At 42.6% G+C, this 17,636-nt stretch overlaps 1 protein-coding gene across 1 annotated transcript in view; it reads left to right on the top strand.

Moving 5' to 3' along the window:
• The window catches only part of CHAF1A (chromatin assembly factor 1 subunit A), a 251,216-nt gene that overhangs the window by 146,385 nt on the left and 87,195 nt on the right, over window positions 1–17,636 (top strand). Inside the window, exons 10-11 of the mRNA XM_044306655.1 lie at window positions 2,644–2,745; window positions 7,208–7,457. Of these exons, the coding sequence (XP_044162590.1) occupies window positions 2,644–2,745; window positions 7,208–7,457 (352 nt within the window). The remainder of the gene's footprint in view (window positions 1–2,643; window positions 2,746–7,207; window positions 7,458–17,636) is intronic.

Here is a 17,636-nt window from a genome sequence, read left to right as displayed (position 1 = left end):
CAAGTGCCCGGCGCATGCGCATAAAGCAGGGGCTGCAGCGCTCTGTACGCAGGCGCGATGTGACCCCAGCCGGGCGCATGCACTGAAGATTGGACGGAGGACGTGCCCAGAGGATTGAATGGGCCGTGCGCAGGATCTTGAGTCGGGAGAGTTGTAGCCGCCGCCCAGCAAAGTGAATATTGATGAGCTGGGCGGGGCTTCAGAACGGCAGTTGGGAGCGGCTGGCTGGGCGCATTTTGAGATGAAACGCCGCCCCTTGGGCAGATTGGTGACCGGACAAGCAGGTTATAAAACTTTATATTTCGGTATTTATAAAGTGGACAGGGGGATACTTAGATGATTTTAATAGACTTTAGAAGACCTGTACTGACATATATATATACCTAAATATGCTAATTGGGTCTGTCAGTGTCCCTTTAAGGTGAAATAGGGCCGAGTCATTAAGGGGTTAAGAGGCTAAAACAAATGCTTACTGATTTCATGTAATTGCAGGCCTGGTCTGTGGTTAGCTGTGTGTGAGGATATACACACTGCTCTGGGGTAGTGGTGAAGGTTATCTGCATTCTGATTGGTCCTGCTAGTTCATGTGAGGAGAGCAAGGGCTTATGGGAAGTGAGGAAATACAGGATGGCCTCAAGGACATGGCAACAATCACAGGAAGTGCAGCAGAGACCATCTTAAAAAGATGCTGAAATAGAGGCACAGAGAAATGGGGTTGCTAAGGCCTGAATACAGACATCAGAAAGGTAAAATTAAGTGAAAAATAAAGTTTCTTAAATAGCTTCCCTTCAGCATCACATGTTAGGAATTTCATTTTTGGCAGTGAAATGGCAGTTACATTTTAATTCAGTTTTCAGACTGGTATAATGCAGATACTTTTTCTTCTGTTATGAACACAATGGAACTGGTGTTGGAAGTGCCAAAACTCTGTTCCTGATGCAGTGAAGTCCAAGTGTTGTGTGTACATAGGGACAAAAATGCACCAGTATATCTGAAAAGCAGCCATACAGCTTTTTTGTAAAACTTGTTGAGAATGTTAGTTTTTCTTTTTTTAATGGTGACACGAAGAGAGATTTCAATCTGTCAAAAAAATAAGAGATTCCTCTCTAGTAATACAATAATCAATGTTAATGTAGCATGTAACTACTTATTGCGAGACTAATGGTCTCCATATTTTATGCTAAAGATAACGTGTGGACAGGATGGGGGGACCTGTAAAATGGAAGTGTTTCTGATGTGTGGTGCGACTTTTTGGTGGCGTTCAGATCACACACATGCCTGTTATGTCGTCAATAAAAATATTAAGAGAGCCATGATTAGATGAGAAACACTTTTTTTTTTTTTATTATAAAAAAAAAAAAAAAGAGATCCACTCGAAGTATGCTTTCTGATTGATGTGGGGGAGATTAACTACAGGCTTAAAGTTAATGATTCCCATCTCCCTGGTGTCATATACATGTAGACCTCTTTCACAGCACCACATACTAGTAGATTTGGAGTGTTTTGGACAAATCTGAATATTTTTGCTGCTTTCAGTAAACATCGTTATCCCGATTGCTGTACCTTTTATACTGTATTTGCTATGGTGCGGCCAATTGAGCATGGCTGCCAGTAATGTAAGAATGTGAGTCTTGCACATGTGCCATTAATGTAAGTAGCAGCGCACGCTGAACTTAATTGCAAACCAAACCAGAATTATTGATTGCCCTGCAATCCCATAAGAAATCCGGTTTCAGATCCATTCTGCAATGCACTTCAGCGTGTGCTGCTACTTGGTGCATGCAATAGACTGTTTTGCGTTACTGGCAGCCATGTTCATTTGACGGCAGAGGTGCTTATACTGTATAAGGATGGTGTGGTGAACAGGAATGTTTACTGGAAGCAGCAAAAATTTGGATTTTTTTTCCAATGCAGGATGAATCTAAATCTACCAACATTACTACATACCCATTGACTGTGTGATAACACAGATGCATGACCCATTTGTCTGTTATTACGGATCCCTAACGCCCATTATATTCTATGGCTCCTTGAAAAGCAGTCACAAATCTGATACCATACGTTTGCATGCTTTTCAGAGCGATTGTTGCAAGTACATGCTTTGGAAATTATTATGAATGACAGTGTGAAGATTAAGGTACACATGGACCATCGTCTTATGATTGACATCATGAACACGGAAGTGTTTTTAAGCTAAGAATCTAATCAGAACGTATATATGCAGCTTCCACTTAACCTTAGTCTATTTCCTGCTAGTTTGTGGCTAGAACAGCGATCACCAGGGATGAGCGAACTTCATATTTTAAAGTTGGGGTATATGCTGAATTGCGTTATGGATTCTGTTGCCACAGACCATAATACAATTCCATGACGTAAATGTTAATGTGTATTCCTGGATTAGCGCTAGAAGTGTACCTCAGGTAGGGAGGCTGAACTGTATAGTCCACAATTAGCAATCAGTGGGGTCAGTCAGGCACAGACTTGGTCCATACGGAGATTGATCGCCAGTTTTGACTTGGTTCATGAGTAGCGTGTATGTGATTAGCTTTTAGTGTGTAATGTTTAGTGTCAAACAAACTAACTGTTTTGTAAATAATCAACATTTATTCATGGTGTGTTTTTTTATTTTATTTTATTTTTTAGGATGATGATGATGATGATACTAAGGAAGATGATGAAGATGATGATGGATTCTTCGTACCTCATGGTTATTTATCAGAGGATGAAGTTGGAGTTTCTGACGAGGTGAGTTTTATTTATTTTTTATTTTGCTATTGGTTTGTCTGTATTTGTATGTGTTATTTGGGAACAAGTAGAGGTGGGCATGAAGGAGGCTATCCTAGGGTTGCAACGACATACAGACTTTACACCTCCAGCAAACAATATAAAAGGCTAGAGCCTTAAATAAAAATTACTCTTTCCATATCCATTAATTTATAATTAAGTAATGAAAATATCCTATAAAAGGATTTACTGAATTGCTGTTTTTGTAACCAAATTTATTGTTCTACATGTCCTTGATAAAAAAAAAATGTTTGGGCAAAAAAAAAATGGTTTGGGTAAAAGTTATAGCATTTACAAACTATGGTACAAAAATGTGAATTTCCGCTTTTTGAAACAGCTCTGACTTTCTGAGCACCTGTCATGATTCCTGAGGTTCTACAATGCCCAAACAGTAAAAAAAAAACCCACAAATGACCCCATTTCGGAAAGTAGACACCCTAAGGTATTCGCTGATGGGCATAGTGAGTTCATAGAACTTATTTTTTGTCACAAGTTAGCGGAAAATGATGATGATTTTATTTTTATTTTTTTTTCTTACAGAGTCTCATATTCCACTAACTTGCGACAAAAAATAAAAAATTCTAGGAACTCGCCATGCCCCTCACGGAATACCTTGGGGTGTCTTCTTTCCAAAATGGGGTCACTTGTGGCGTAGTTATACTGCCCTGGCAATTTAGGGGCCCAAATGTGTGAGAAGAACTTTGCAATCAAAATCTGTAAAAAATCACCGGTGAAATCCAAAAGGTGCACTTTGGAATATGTGCCCCTTTGCCCACCTTGGCAGCAAAAAAGTGTCACACATGTGGTATCGCCTTACTCAGGAGAAGTTGGGGAATGTGTTTTGGGGTGTCATTTTACATATACCCATGCTGGGTGAGAAAAATATCTTGGTCAAATGCCAACTTTGTATAAAAAAATGGGACCTCCCTGTCATTGATCACCCCCCTGGTAAGGCTCCATTCAGACGTCCGTATAATTTTTACGGATCCATGGATCGGATCCTCAAAACACATGCGGACGTCTGAATGGAGCCTTACAGGGGGGTTATCAATGACCAGGGGTGATCAGGGTGATCACCCCCCTGTCACTGATCACCCCCCCCCCCTGTAAGGCTCCATTCAGACATCCGCATGATTTTTTACGGATCCATGGATCGGATCCACAAAACACATGCGGACGTCTGAATGGAGCCTTACAGGGGGGTGATCAGGGAGTGTATATGGGTGATCACCCGCCTGTTATTGATCACCCCCTGTAAGGCTCCATTCAGACGTCCGCATGTGTTTTGCGGATCCGATCCATGGATCCGTAAAAAATCATGCGGACGTCTGAATGGAGCCTTACAGGGGGGTGATCAATGACAGGGGGTGATCAGGGAGTGTATATGGGAGATCACCCGCCTGTCATTGATCACCCCCCTGTAAGGCTCCATTTAGACGTCCGTATGCGTTTTGCGGATCTGATCCATGTATCCGTGGATCCGTAAAAATCATACGGACGTCTGAACGGAGCCTGACAGGGGGGTGATCAATGACAGGGGGGTGATCAGGGAGTTTATATGGGGTGATCATGGGTGATCAGGGGTTTATAAGGGGTTAATAAGTGACCGGGGGGGGGGGGGGGGGCCACCACCTCCGGACCGCACATCTGCGTTAGGCGGTCCGGAAGTGGTTAAAGGACTACTTTTATTTCCCTATTATAAAAAAAATATATAATTTTTTTGGGAAAAGGACGCTTTTTTGATATTTGAAACTTTTTTTTTTTATTATAAACAATTTTTTTCACTTTTTATATTTGTCCCACTGTGGGACTTCACCTTTTCAGGGTTTGATCCCTGTTTCAATTCAGTACAATACATTCTGTATTGTACTGAATTGAACTGTCAGCGTCTTACACAGTAACATGCTGACAGTTGCCTAGGAGGCCCAGCCCTTAGGCTGGATCTCCTGGACTTCCGTAGCTGGCAACAATCTGGTCCCTGCCACCGTGGAGACCCGATGGCAAGGGAGAGGGAGCGCAAACCTCCCATATGCCTGACCGCGGCATATGAGTGGTTTATACACAGGCGTTATCACCGATGCTGGTGGATGCAGCACGCATCCGGCTGTCAGAAACAGCCGGATCCGTGCTGCTAATCGCAGCACCGCACTTGGCGGGGAGGAAGGAGTGCAGCACAAAAATGCTCGTCCTGGGGGGCAAAGTACTGGCCATTTAGGATGAGCATTCTCGTCCTGGGTCGTTAAGGAGTTAAGCATGGTGAAGGATCCATAATGCTGTGGGATTGCTTTACTTTGTCTGGTACTGGAGACCATGACCATATCACAGGAATCATGAAATCGGAGAACCATCAACAGTTTTTAGCGTGAAATGTCCTACCCAGTGTAAAAAAAACTTGGTTTGAGTCAAAGATCATGGGTCCTCTACCAAGACAAGGACCCAAAGCACACATCCAAAAGTTACACAGGAATGGTTAAAAAAAAAGAGAAAATTACTGTTTTTAAAATGGCTAGCAATGAGTCCTGACCTCAATCCCATTTAAAATATTTGGGGTGAGCTGAAATCTGCCATTGGGAAAAAGAACCTTGCACACATTCATGAGCTTGAACAAACGGCAACAGAAAATCCCAGCTGAGAAATGCAAGAAGCTTATAGATGGCTATAAGAAACAATTTTTTATTGTTGCATTACTTTGGACCAATAATGAAAAAATGGTGAGGATATAACTTTGGTACATTTCCATTTATTTCTGAAGATATTGTAGAGTCTATGGAAAAAAAAAATGAATGCTGCTTTGCCCCCAAACAGCAGTTTACAATGACCTATTGGGTGTTGTAAAATTTAGGACTTCGGAATTTGGTCCAAAGTGGCTTTTGCAGAAAGGGGTTTAAAAAAGACAGTTTTTCAGGAATTAGGACTATAGGCCAGAAGGGGTTTAAAGTAGAAAAGAATCCTTGCCTCCACCTATCGGCTGTTTTGCCCCTAGATTTTCAAGCATCTTTTGGTGCATGCAGTTTTGAACAGGACTCATTGAGCGCTATGGATACAGTGCACAGAAGGCAGGGACCGTATTAAATAGTCTCTTCCTTCTGTTTTGGAAGTCCAGCCACTCTTGCAGCTGAACAATCTACATGCCTTGCTCAGTCATCATGATGGAAGGTAGCACACAGCTGTGAAGACTGAGTTGTAGCAGTTTAGAAATGTTAATCATAAATATATTTTATATTCTATCAATCTAAGGGCCTTATTTATCAAAACCAGTGATAAGCAGGGTGTTCTAGACAGGGGATTAGTTCTCGCCTCTCCGGTCTACTCCCCTGTCACTTGGGCCTCATGCACACAACATATTTTGTGTGTCCAATATGCATTTTTTGTGGCTTGTGCATGGACCAATACATTTCTATTCTGCAATAAAATAAACACAGCACACTAGTTTCATCCATGTGTCCATTCCACAAATTATAAAACATGCCCTATTCTTGTCCATGTTGCCTACAAGAACAGTCATATCTAGTGATGGGAGTGAGTAAAATGCATATTGCACAAGGAAAGTGTGCATATTTTGCGGATCCATGGTTTGCAGACCGTAGTATGGACATAACGTGCATGAGACCTTTATACTAGGTATCATCAGGCTGCTTCAACACACGTGCTCAGTTGTAAGTTCCTCCTCTGAAGACCAGAGGTGGAAGTTCTCTCTCTACTGGACATATTTGCAGTCATCTCAGAACTTCTAGACAGAAGAGGAAGACAATGAAAAAAGTGATTGTGGCTGCACTCAACTGAAAGGACCCACAGAGGTCTGAAACGTGTAGACAGTTAACCCATTAGTGACGACCCATATGCATTTTTATTTTATTTTTTTCGCTTTGACAGCGATCACCAAGTTCCCTTAGACTGGACCACCACCTTTTTTTACGGTGGCCCAGACCAAGTGCTGCACAGGGGTTTGGCTCACATGAGGTGTCTGTTGCAGCCTGCATTAAAATGCATCGCACTATAAGAATATTCCAGCATATTTTAGCAGAGCTCAAAATGTCATCTTTTGTAAATAAAACAAAGTATGAAAGTAAAAAAAAATTTAAATATGCTTTTTCCCATTTAAAAAAACTTCTTCAATGGGAAAAAATCTCCACATATTTGGTATAGTCACGTCCATAACAACCCACACTATGCAAATATGTAAATTTTCTGGTGCAGTGAATACCACAAAATAATCCTGACTAAAAGCGATCAAAATGTGTTATGTTCCCCAAAATGATACCAATGAAAACTATGTCGCCCCACAAAAAGCAAGCCGCCCTCAGCTCCACAGCTCAGTAAAATGAAAAGTAAAAACGTTATGGTTCTTGTGATGTGGAGATTTGTTTCTTTGTGCTGTGTGAAGAAGAGGTTGATATTCTTTCTCTCACTTCCTATTTTGTAGGAGTGCAAAAACCTAGAAAATCAGAAGGTCCGACAAAGACTGAAAGCAAAGGAGTGGGACGAGCTACAGTCTAAAGGAAAGAAAATTCATATTTTAAAGCCATTAGTGATTGGATGTGTTTGGTTTGGCAGTGGTTCAACAGAGATTCACTTCCTTCAGAAATTTGCTGCGTGTATAATAGATCCTGCTGGTGGTGAGGACAACATGGTCCAGGAACTTAATTCCAGTAAGACGTTACAAGATAGAGAAAGTAAGGAGTAGCTTTTTTATTATTACCTTAAATTATTTTGATAAATGTAAGTCTTTATATTTGCAGTGATCCATTAAATTTATGTAATTAAACATGAAAAAAAAAGTTGAGGAAAACAAAAAAAAGTGCATTGTCAAAGGGGAATGCACACAATACCATACAAGTCATTAAAGCCATGCCATACAAATCATTAAAGGAGTTGTCTGGTCCAATAAAAAAATAAAATAAAATGGCTGGTAGGACTTTGTTTAAAAAAGTGACCTTTCAAGGAGCCCTCCGTTCCCCCACTACAGCTTCCAATAGGATCATTTTATACATGTCAATGCAAGTCTATGGAAAGGGGATGGGGAGAATGACAGTGAGCGATCGCAGACGAGCAAAATGCTGGCGCTACGTGAGCTGAGATATAAACTTCCTAATAGCTATGTTCACAACCATACAGGTCAGTTACTCTCAATAATGTCCTCCATGATCTGGTGCCTGCTTCGGAGTGCATAAGAGAAGGTTCCGAAGCAGATTTTTCTCTACTTTCTGTGAGCAGTGGAGGGCATCTAATCTCAACCCATCATGTCTGAGTGAACTGCAAGCTAGATATTTACTATGCCCAGAGGAAAACCGCTAATGACCGATAATGGCCATAAAGTGTTATTCCTAGTTTACACATACTGTACTATTGATTAATGCAAAGTTTGTTGAAATGTTTGACTCTTTCAAACAACCTACTGGTTCAAGAAAATAACAATGTGTCTCTTATATAAAAAGAATCTTCATATGAAAGAGGATAAAAACAAATTATATTATCCTTCGGGCGGACATAAACGCGGCTCTAAGTTCTTTTTATCAAGTATCTTTGATTTGTGCAAGCAGTGAAACAAAAGGACAATTTTATATCCAAAAATATATAATCGTTTATTATAAAATAAATATAAAAATAAATACAATTGCAAAACAAATTATGGTTACAAAATAATACCCAAAATGTACCACACGGTGGTGTTAACACACCCCTTATCTGATCAACAGAGTATGATTTAGTGATTTTTGACAACCAGTGTCATACTTTTAACATACTCTTATACCAAGAGAAACTTAGGATCTTCTGCTTATCAAACAGGTTATAGCAATAAAACAAGGATTTATACAGGAAAATAACTGTTATCCCTCAACTGTTTTCCTATGACCAATCAAAAATATGATATTAATATGATAAAATATTCAGCTCGGCAATCAGACTATGGAAAATAACTCCCCAAGGGTTTTAGTCCTCTTTTCAAATAATGTCAGATCTTCCATTAACAATATGCATCTTTGCTAAAATAATAATCAGCATTATGGAGGCGCCTAACACTATATATATTCCCACAGTATGGGAACTCTTGGCTATATACCGAGAGAAATATCTTATTAATATCACGAGTATTAAACAAAATATACGTTACCGGGTCAAAGGTAGACGGACTTCAGATGGAACCAGTTCTGAAGAACTTTCCTAGTGAAAAAAAAAAACAATCCAAGTTTCTTCTGGTAAAGTTTCCTTTTTGATTGATTGGATTGATCTATGGCTTAATATGGATCTCTATGGATTCCCTTGCTGCACCGCACATGAGTAATTATTCCCCCCCCCCTTATCTGAGAATCATCCCCTTTAGATTAGGGTTTCCCAATCAGGTAAGGTGGGTGTATTTGCATGCTAATAACACCACGATGTCATATTAACTCCTAATATGGTGTATAGAACAAAATAAGGAAATATAATATTGTCCATCTGCCTCCAGATGGCACTGTGGTACTACAGATGAACATCACAACTTTAAACTAAATTCCTAATTTGTTCACATGACCTCCTTGACCTTCTCAATATAAATCATTGAGCAAGGTCTTTTCCTGACACTTTTAACCACTTCAGCCCCGCTAGGTGAAACCCCCTTCATGACCAGGCCACTTTTTACACTTCGGCACTACACTCCTTTCACCGTTTATCGCTCGGTCATGCAACTTACCACCCAAATGAATTTTACCTCCTTTTCTTCTCACTAATGGAGCTTTCATTTGGTGGTATTTTATTGCTGCTGACATTTTTACTTTTTTTGTTATTAATCAAAATGTAACGATTTTTTTGCAAAAAAATGACATTTTTCACTTTCAGCGGTGAAATTTTGCAAAAAAAACGACATCCATATATAAATTTTTCGCTAAATTTATAGTTCTACATGTCTTTGATAAAAAAAAAAATGTTTGGGCAAAAAAAAAAAATACAAAAATGTGAATTTCCGCTTTTTGAAACGGCTCTGATTTTCTGAGCACCTGTCATGTTTCCTGAGGTTCTACAATGCCCAAACAGTATAACTACCCCACAAATGACCCCATTTCGGAAAGTAGACACCCTAAGGTATTCGCTGATGGGCATAGTGAGTTCATAGAACTTTTTATTTTTTGCCACAAGTTAGCGGAAAATGATGATGATTTTTTCTTTTATTTTTTTTTCTTACAAAGTCTCATATTCCACTAACTTGCGACAAAAAATAAAAAATTCTAGGAACTCACCATGCCCCTCACAGAATACCTTGGGGTGTCTTCTTTCCAAAATGGGGTCACTTGTGGGGTAGTTATACTGCCCTGGCAATTTAGGGGCCCAAATGTGTGAGAAGAACTTTGCAATCAAAATGTGTAAGAAATGACCGGTGAAATCCGAAAGGTGCACTTTGGAATATGTGCCCCTTTGCCCACCTTGGCAGCAAAAAAGTGTCACACATGTGGTATCGCCGTACTCAGGAGAAGTTGGGGAATGTGTTTTGGGGTGTCATTTTACATATACCCATGCTGGGTGAGAGAAATATCTTGGCAAAAGACAACTTTTCCCATTTTTTTATACAAAGTTGGCATTTGACCAAGATATTTTTCTCACCCAGGATGGGTATATGTAAAATGACACCCCAAAACACATTCCCCAACTTCTCCTGAGTACGGCGATACCAGATGTGTCACACTTTTTTGCTGCCAAGGTGGGCAAAGGGGCAAATATTCCAAAGTGCACCTTTCGGATTTTGCAGGGCATTTTTTACACATTTTGATTGCAAGGTACTTCTCACACATTTGGGCCCCTAAATTGCCAGGGCAGTATAACTACGCCACAAGTGACCCCATTTTGGAAAGAAGACACCCTAAGGTATTCCGTGAGGGGCACTGCGAGTTCCTAGAATTTTTTTTTTTTGTCACAAGTTAGCGGAAAATGATGATGTTTTTTTTTTGTTTTTTTTTCTTACAAAGTCTCATATTCCACTAACTTGCGACAAAAAATAAAAAATTCTAGGAACTCACCATGCCCCTCACAGAACACCTTGGGGTGTCTTCTTTCCAAAATGGGGTCACTTGTGGGGTAGTTATACTGCCCTGGCAATTTAGGGGCCCATATGTGTGAGAAGTACTTTGCAATCAAAATGTGTAAAAAATGGCCTGCAAAATCCGAAAGGTGCACTTTGGAATATGTGCCCCTTTGCCCACCTTGGCAGCAAAAAAGTGTGACACATCTGGTATCGCCGTACTCAGGAGAAGTTGGGGAATGTGTTTTGGGGTGCCATTTTACATATACCCATGCTGGGTGAGAGAAATATGTTGGCAAAAGACAACTTTTCCCATTTTTTTATACAAAGTTGGCATTTGACCAAGATATTTTTCTCACCCAGCATGGGTATATGTAAAATGACACCCCAAAACACATTCCCCAACTTCTTCTGAGTACGGCGATACCAGATGTGTCTCACTTTTTTGCAGCCTAGATGCGCAAAGGGGCCCAAATTCCTTTTAGGAGGGCATTTTTAGACATTTGGATCCCAGACTTCTTCTCACGCTTTAGGGCCCCTAAAAGGCCAGGGCAGTATAAATACCCCACATGTGACCCCACTTTGGAAAGAAGACACCCCAAGGTATCCAATGAGGGGCCTGGCAAGTTCATAGAATATTTTTTTTTTCCGCATAAGTTAGCGGAAATAGATTTTTTATTTTTAATTTTCTCACAAAGTCTCACTTTCCGCTAACTTAGGACAAAAATTTCAATCTTTCATGGACTCAATATGCCCCTCAGCAAATACCTTGGGGTGTCTTCTTTCCAAAATGGGGTCAGTTGTGGGGTGTTTGTACTGCCCTGGCATTTGAGGGTCTCCGCAATCATTACATGTATGGCCAGCATTAGGAGTTTCTGCTATTCTCCTTATATTGAGCATACAGGTAATGAGATTTCTTTTTCCGTTCAGCCTCTGGGCTGAAAGAAAAAAATGAACGGCACAGATTTCTTCATTCGCATCGATCAATGTGGATGAAAAAATCTCTGCCAAAAAAAAAATGGAGAGGAAAGGCGTCTGCCAGGACATAGGAGCTCCGCCCTACATCCATACCCACTTAGCATGTATGCCCTGGCAAACCAGATTTCTCCATTCGCATCAATCGATGTGGATGAATAAATCATTGCTGGGATTTTTTAATATATATATATATATTAAAATATATATATATATATATATATATATATATATATATATATATATATATATATATATATATATATATATACACACATACATACATACACACACAAAGTGCTTGCCAAAGCATAGGAACGCCGCCTCCTCCTCAGCTCGTGTGCCTCGGCAAACGTATCTGTCACTGCAGAGGAGAAAATCCCGTCTTGCAGCGCCGCATACACCGACTTGCGTGTAATCTGACAGCAGCGCAATGCTTCTGTCAGAATGCACATCGGTGCTGCAGCTACTCGATCGGTTGGTTCACCTGGAAGGTAAAAAGACGAAAAAAAAAAAAAAAAACCAGGCCACAACGCAATAATTTTATTAACTTTGGAACAGAACATGTAACTTTAACTTTTGGAACTAAACATTAACCTGTTGCTTACCTGTTTTTTTTTTTTTTGTTTTGTTTTTTTACCTTTATAGAACAAACCTCTCCTTCCCCATGGGTCAATGTGCAAAGCGCAAATCGCCCAAAGATGTGGCGAAGTGCGTTATGCACTTTGTCCCATGTGAAAGGAGACGTTTGCAGCAGCTGTGAGTGAATGGGCCCTAATAGCCCTGTGTGCCTATCCTGGTGAGATGATCCCTATGCTAGGTGTACCTGTGTGTGGTACTTTCGGAAACACTCCCCTAAGCATAGGGCAGGGTGGTCGGGACAGTCAGGACAGAAATAGCGGGTGTCACGCCTTATTCCACTCCTGCTACAGACACGACATTTTTTTCGGGGTGGCGGTCGGTTTGAGGTACCAGCAACGACACTGGGGAAGTGTCGCTCGTGTAGACGGCTAACTACACTGGTGGATGGGGCCACGGAACCTCCTGGATACAGGAGGTTCGCGATGATCTCTTCCTGAAATTTGAGGAAGGATCCAGTTCTCCCAGCCTTACTGTAGAGAACAAAACTATTGTACAGAGCCAATTGAATTAAATATACAGACACCTTCTTATACCAGCGTCTGGTGCGTCGGGAAACTAAATACGGAGCCAACATCTGGTCATTGAAGTCGACCCCTCCCATGTGGAGGTTATAGTCGTGGACTGAGAGGGGCTTTTCAATGACACGGGTTGCTCGCTCAATTTGTATTGTCGTGTCTGCGTGACTGGAGGAGAGCATGTAAACGTCACGCTTGTCTCTCCATTTCACCGCGAGCAGTTCTTCGTTACACAGTGCGGCCCTCTGCCCCCTTGCAAGACGGGTGGTAACGAGCCGTTGGGGGAAGCCCGCGCGACTAGTTCGCGCGGTACCACAGGCGCCAATCCGTTCTAAAAACAAATGCCTAAAGAGGGCCACACTTGTGTAGAAATTGTCCACATAAAGATGGTACCCCTTGCCGAATAAGGGTGACACCAAGTCCCAAACTGTCTTCCCACTGCTCCCCAGGTAGTCAGGGCAACCGACCGGCTCCAGGGTCTGATCTTTTCCCTCATAGACCCGAAATTTGTGGGTATAGCCTGTGGCCCTTTCACAGAGCTTATACAATTTGACCCCATACCGGGCGCGCTTGCTTGGGATGTATTGTTTGAAGCCAAGGCGCCCGGTAAAATGTATTAGGGACTCGTCTATGCAGATGTTTTGCTCAGGGGTATACAAATCTGCAAATTTCTGGTTGAAATGGTCTATGAGGGGCCGATATTTGTGGAGCCGGTCAAAAGCAGGGTGGCCTCTGGGACGGGAGGCGGTGTTGTCGCTAAAGTGCAGGAAACGCAGGATGACCTCAAATCGTGTCCTGGACATAGCAGCAGAGAACATGGGCATGTGATGAATCGGGTTCGTGGACCAATATGACCTCAATTCATGCTTTTTTGTCAGGCCCATGTTGAGGAGGAGGCCCAGAAAAGTTTTAAATTCTGAAACTTGGACTGGTTTCCACCGGTAAGGCTGGGCATAAAAGCTTTCCGGGTTAGCGGTGATAAATTGTGTGGCATACCTGTTTGTCTCTGCCACGACTAAGTCTAAAAGCTCCGCAGTCAAGAACAGCTCAAAAAATCCCAGGGCCGAATCGATCTGAGCTGTCTCAACCCGAACTCCAGACTGGGCGGTGAAAGGGAAAACTACGGGTGCGGCTGAAGTTGGGGACTGCCAATCAGGGTTTGCCAGCACCTCTGGGATTCTAGGGGCTCTACGGGCACGTCTTTGCGGTGGCTGCGACGGGGTCACTACTGCACGTGCCACCGTACCAGCTTCAACTGCCCTTCTGGTGCTCGCTACTTCACCAGGTTGTACGGCAGTGCTGGTACTAGGTCCAGGAAGGGCTGGGCTGCTGGTGTATGCCTCACCACGTAATCCGACAGCACCAGCCCCACTCTGCTGCTCTTGAAGCGGATCCTGCGCAACCTGCGGTCTAGCGACACGGGGCCGGGTACGCCTGCTGCTATCAGGGACCTCAGCCTCCTCGTCCGAACTTTGGGTCAGAGAGCCACTGCTTTCTACAGGTTCGTATTCTGACCCGCTGGATTCATCAGATGAGGGTTCCCACTCCTCATCCGACTGGGTCAGAAGCCTGTAGGCCTCTTCAGAAGAATACCCCCTGTTAGACATGTGGGCAACTAAATTTCGGGGTATTCCCTGAGACTACCCAAGAAAAAAAAAGCAAGCCTGTCTTACAAATGGGAGGCTAGCGAAGTACCGGAGGCTGCTGCGGTTGATAAAAAATATCAAAACTGATTTTTTTTTTTTATCGCCGCAGTGCGTGTAAAGTGAATGTGCAGCGATCAAAAAAAAAATATTTTTTTTGTCACTGCGGTGGGGCGGGCGTGGGTGTACGCACGTGTGGGCGACCGATCAGGCCTGATCGGGCAAACACTGCGTTTTGGGTGGAGGGCGAACTAAAGTGACACTAGTACAATTATAGATCTGACCGTGATCAGTTTTGATCACTTCCAGATACTATAAAAGTACAAATGCTGATTAGCGATACGCTAATCAGCGAATAACGGACTGCGGTGCGGTGGGCTGGGCGCTAACTGATCGCTAACTACCTAACCAAGGGACCTAAACTATACCTAAAACCTAACGGTCAGTAACAGTGGAAAAAAAATGTGACAGTTTGCACTGATCACTTTTTTCCTTTCACTAGTGATTGACAGGGGGGGATAAAAGGGGTGATCAAAGGGTTAATTGGGGTGATCTGGGGGCTAAATGTGGTGTGGTGGGTACTCACAGTAATGATGTGCTCCTCTGCTGGAACCAACCGACCAAAAGAAGGAGCAGAGGAGCACAGCAGCCATATAACCCCATCATATTTACTAATATGTGGGGTTATATGGCTGCTGATTGGTTTTTTTAAAAAATCAGCAGCCTGCCAGCCAATGATCGTGGCCAGCAGGCTGCTGACGAAATACTCTTCTGCGAAATGCCGGCCCGCGATGCGCATGCGCGGGCCGGCTGTGACGTAATCTCGCGTCTCGCGAGAGGATGCGCCGATGCGTCCAGGAGGAACTAAACAACCACCTCCCGGACGCATCGGTGCGTACAGCGGTCGGGAGGTGGTTAATTACCTATATCATGGACTTGTTGGAGTTGGCTGTCTTCTCATATCTTTTTGAAATATAGGTTGACTTGATGAAAATTTTATATAACGGCTTTGATGCTTGGCACCGGAACTTGTACATTTCACTTATCTACATCCATGAATAACTATTGTTTTGAAATAACATTTACTCGTCTCAGAAATCCAATTAACATAAACTTCAATGTTTCTGTACCTTTTACAATACCTTCTTAGGGCTCTTTCACACTTGCGTTCTTTTCTTCCGGCATAGAGTTTCGTTGTCGGGGCTCTATGCCAGAAGAATCCTGATCAGGATTATCCCCATGCATTCTGAATGGAGAGAAATCCGTTCAGGATGTCTTCAGTTCAGGACCGGAACGTTTTTTTTTTTTTTAGCCGGAGAAAATACCGCAGCATGCTGCGCTTTTTGCTCCGGCCAAAAATCCTATACGCTTGCCGCACTGCTACTATGGCAACCAGGATTTTAATAGTGTCCTGGCTGCCATAGTAACACTGAACGCATTTTGAAGACGGATCCGTCTTCAAATGCTTTCAGTTCACTTGCGTTTTTCCGGATCCGGCGTGTAATTCCGGCAAATGGAGTAAACGACTGATCCGGACAACGTAAGTGTGAAAGAGGCCTAAATGATAAATGCATGGTATAATATCTATATAAATCAATACATTGTTACACATAGAGAACACATATGAATTATTGATTAACATATGTTGTAAACTAAATATACCATACAGATATAGATATATAGATGCTGTGGTAGCCATGCTGGTTCAGTATGCCTTCAATTTTGAATAAATCCCCAACAGTGTCACCAGCAAAGCACCATCACACCACCTCCTCCATGCTTCACAGTGGGAACCAGGCATGTAGAGTCCATCAGTTTACCTTTTCTGCGTCGCACAAAGACACGGTTGGAACCAAAGATCTCAAATTTGGAATAGTCAGACCAAAGCACAGATTTCCACTGGTCTAATGTCCATTCCTTGTGTTCTTTAGCCCAAACAAGTTTTTTCTGCTTGTTGCCTGTCCTTAGCAGTGGTTTTCTAGCAGATATTCTACCATGAAGGCCTGATTTACACAGTCTCCTCTAACAGTTGTTCTAGAGATGTCTGCTGCTAGAACTGTGTGGCATTGACCTGGTCTCTAATCTGAGCTGCTGTTAACCTGCGATTTCTTAACCTGGATTAACTTATCCTCCGCAGCAGATGTGGCTCTTGGTATTCCTTTCCTGGGGCGGTCCGCATGTGAGCCAGTTTCTTTGTAGCGCTTTTCGGACTGACTGACCTTCGTTTCTTAAAGTAATGATGGCCACTTGTTTTTCTTTACTTAGCTGCTTTTTTTTCTTGCCATAATACAAATTCTAACAGCCTATTCAGTAGGACTATCAGCTGTGTATCCACCTGACTTCTCCACAAAGCAACTGATGGTCCCAACCCCATTTATAAGGCAAGAAATCCCACTTATTAAACATGACAGGGCACACCTGTGAAGTGAAAACCATTTCAGGTGACTACCTCTTGAAGCTCATCAAGAGAATGCCAAAAGTGTGCAAAGCAGTAATCAAAGCAAAAGGTGGCTTCTTTGAAGAACCTAGAACATGACATATTTTCCGTTGTTTCACACTTTTTTGTTATGTATATAATTCCATAGTTTTGATGCCTTCAGTGTGAATCTACAACTTTCATGGTCATGAAAATAAAGAAAACTCTTTGAATGAGGTGTCCAACCTTTTTTTTTTTTTTTTCCATTTCATCCACCATGACGGTCCACATTGAGATTGACCCTTGACCTCTGTAGGGGCAGGAACACATAGAGAGTTTAAGAACCCCTCCACCTCCTCAGTGCTTTCCTGCCCCTACAGGGGCCAACACGTGGAGAGTTCCTCCTTCATGGAGGATGAAATAACCTTGTTTTCTTTACAGGTTCTCCAGCTGGCCTCCCGCGGCAGGGGCTAAGGCTGGCCAGCTAGGAGCATCAAGGACCCTCGTCTTGGCTCATGCCAAGGCCTGTGGTCCTCCCCATACCTTCAGACTTCCTTCCCTCCTTGAGGAAGCAGTTGGAGGTGCCGGCTTCTCGGCGGGCGCCGCTCTCGGCGTCCTTTCCTGAGGAGGGCCGAGCTCTAGCGTCCGGCAGGGGGAGCAGGTGCGGC

The sequence above is a fragment of the Bufo gargarizans genome, chromosome 1, assembly GCF_014858855.1.
Source record: "Bufo gargarizans isolate SCDJY-AF-19 chromosome 1, ASM1485885v1, whole genome shotgun sequence".
Lineage (NCBI taxonomy): Eukaryota > Metazoa > Chordata > Amphibia > Anura > Bufonidae > Bufo > Bufo gargarizans.
The sequence above is the reverse complement of the archived record's forward strand: the minus strand, read 5'-3'. Positions and strand labels throughout refer to the sequence as shown.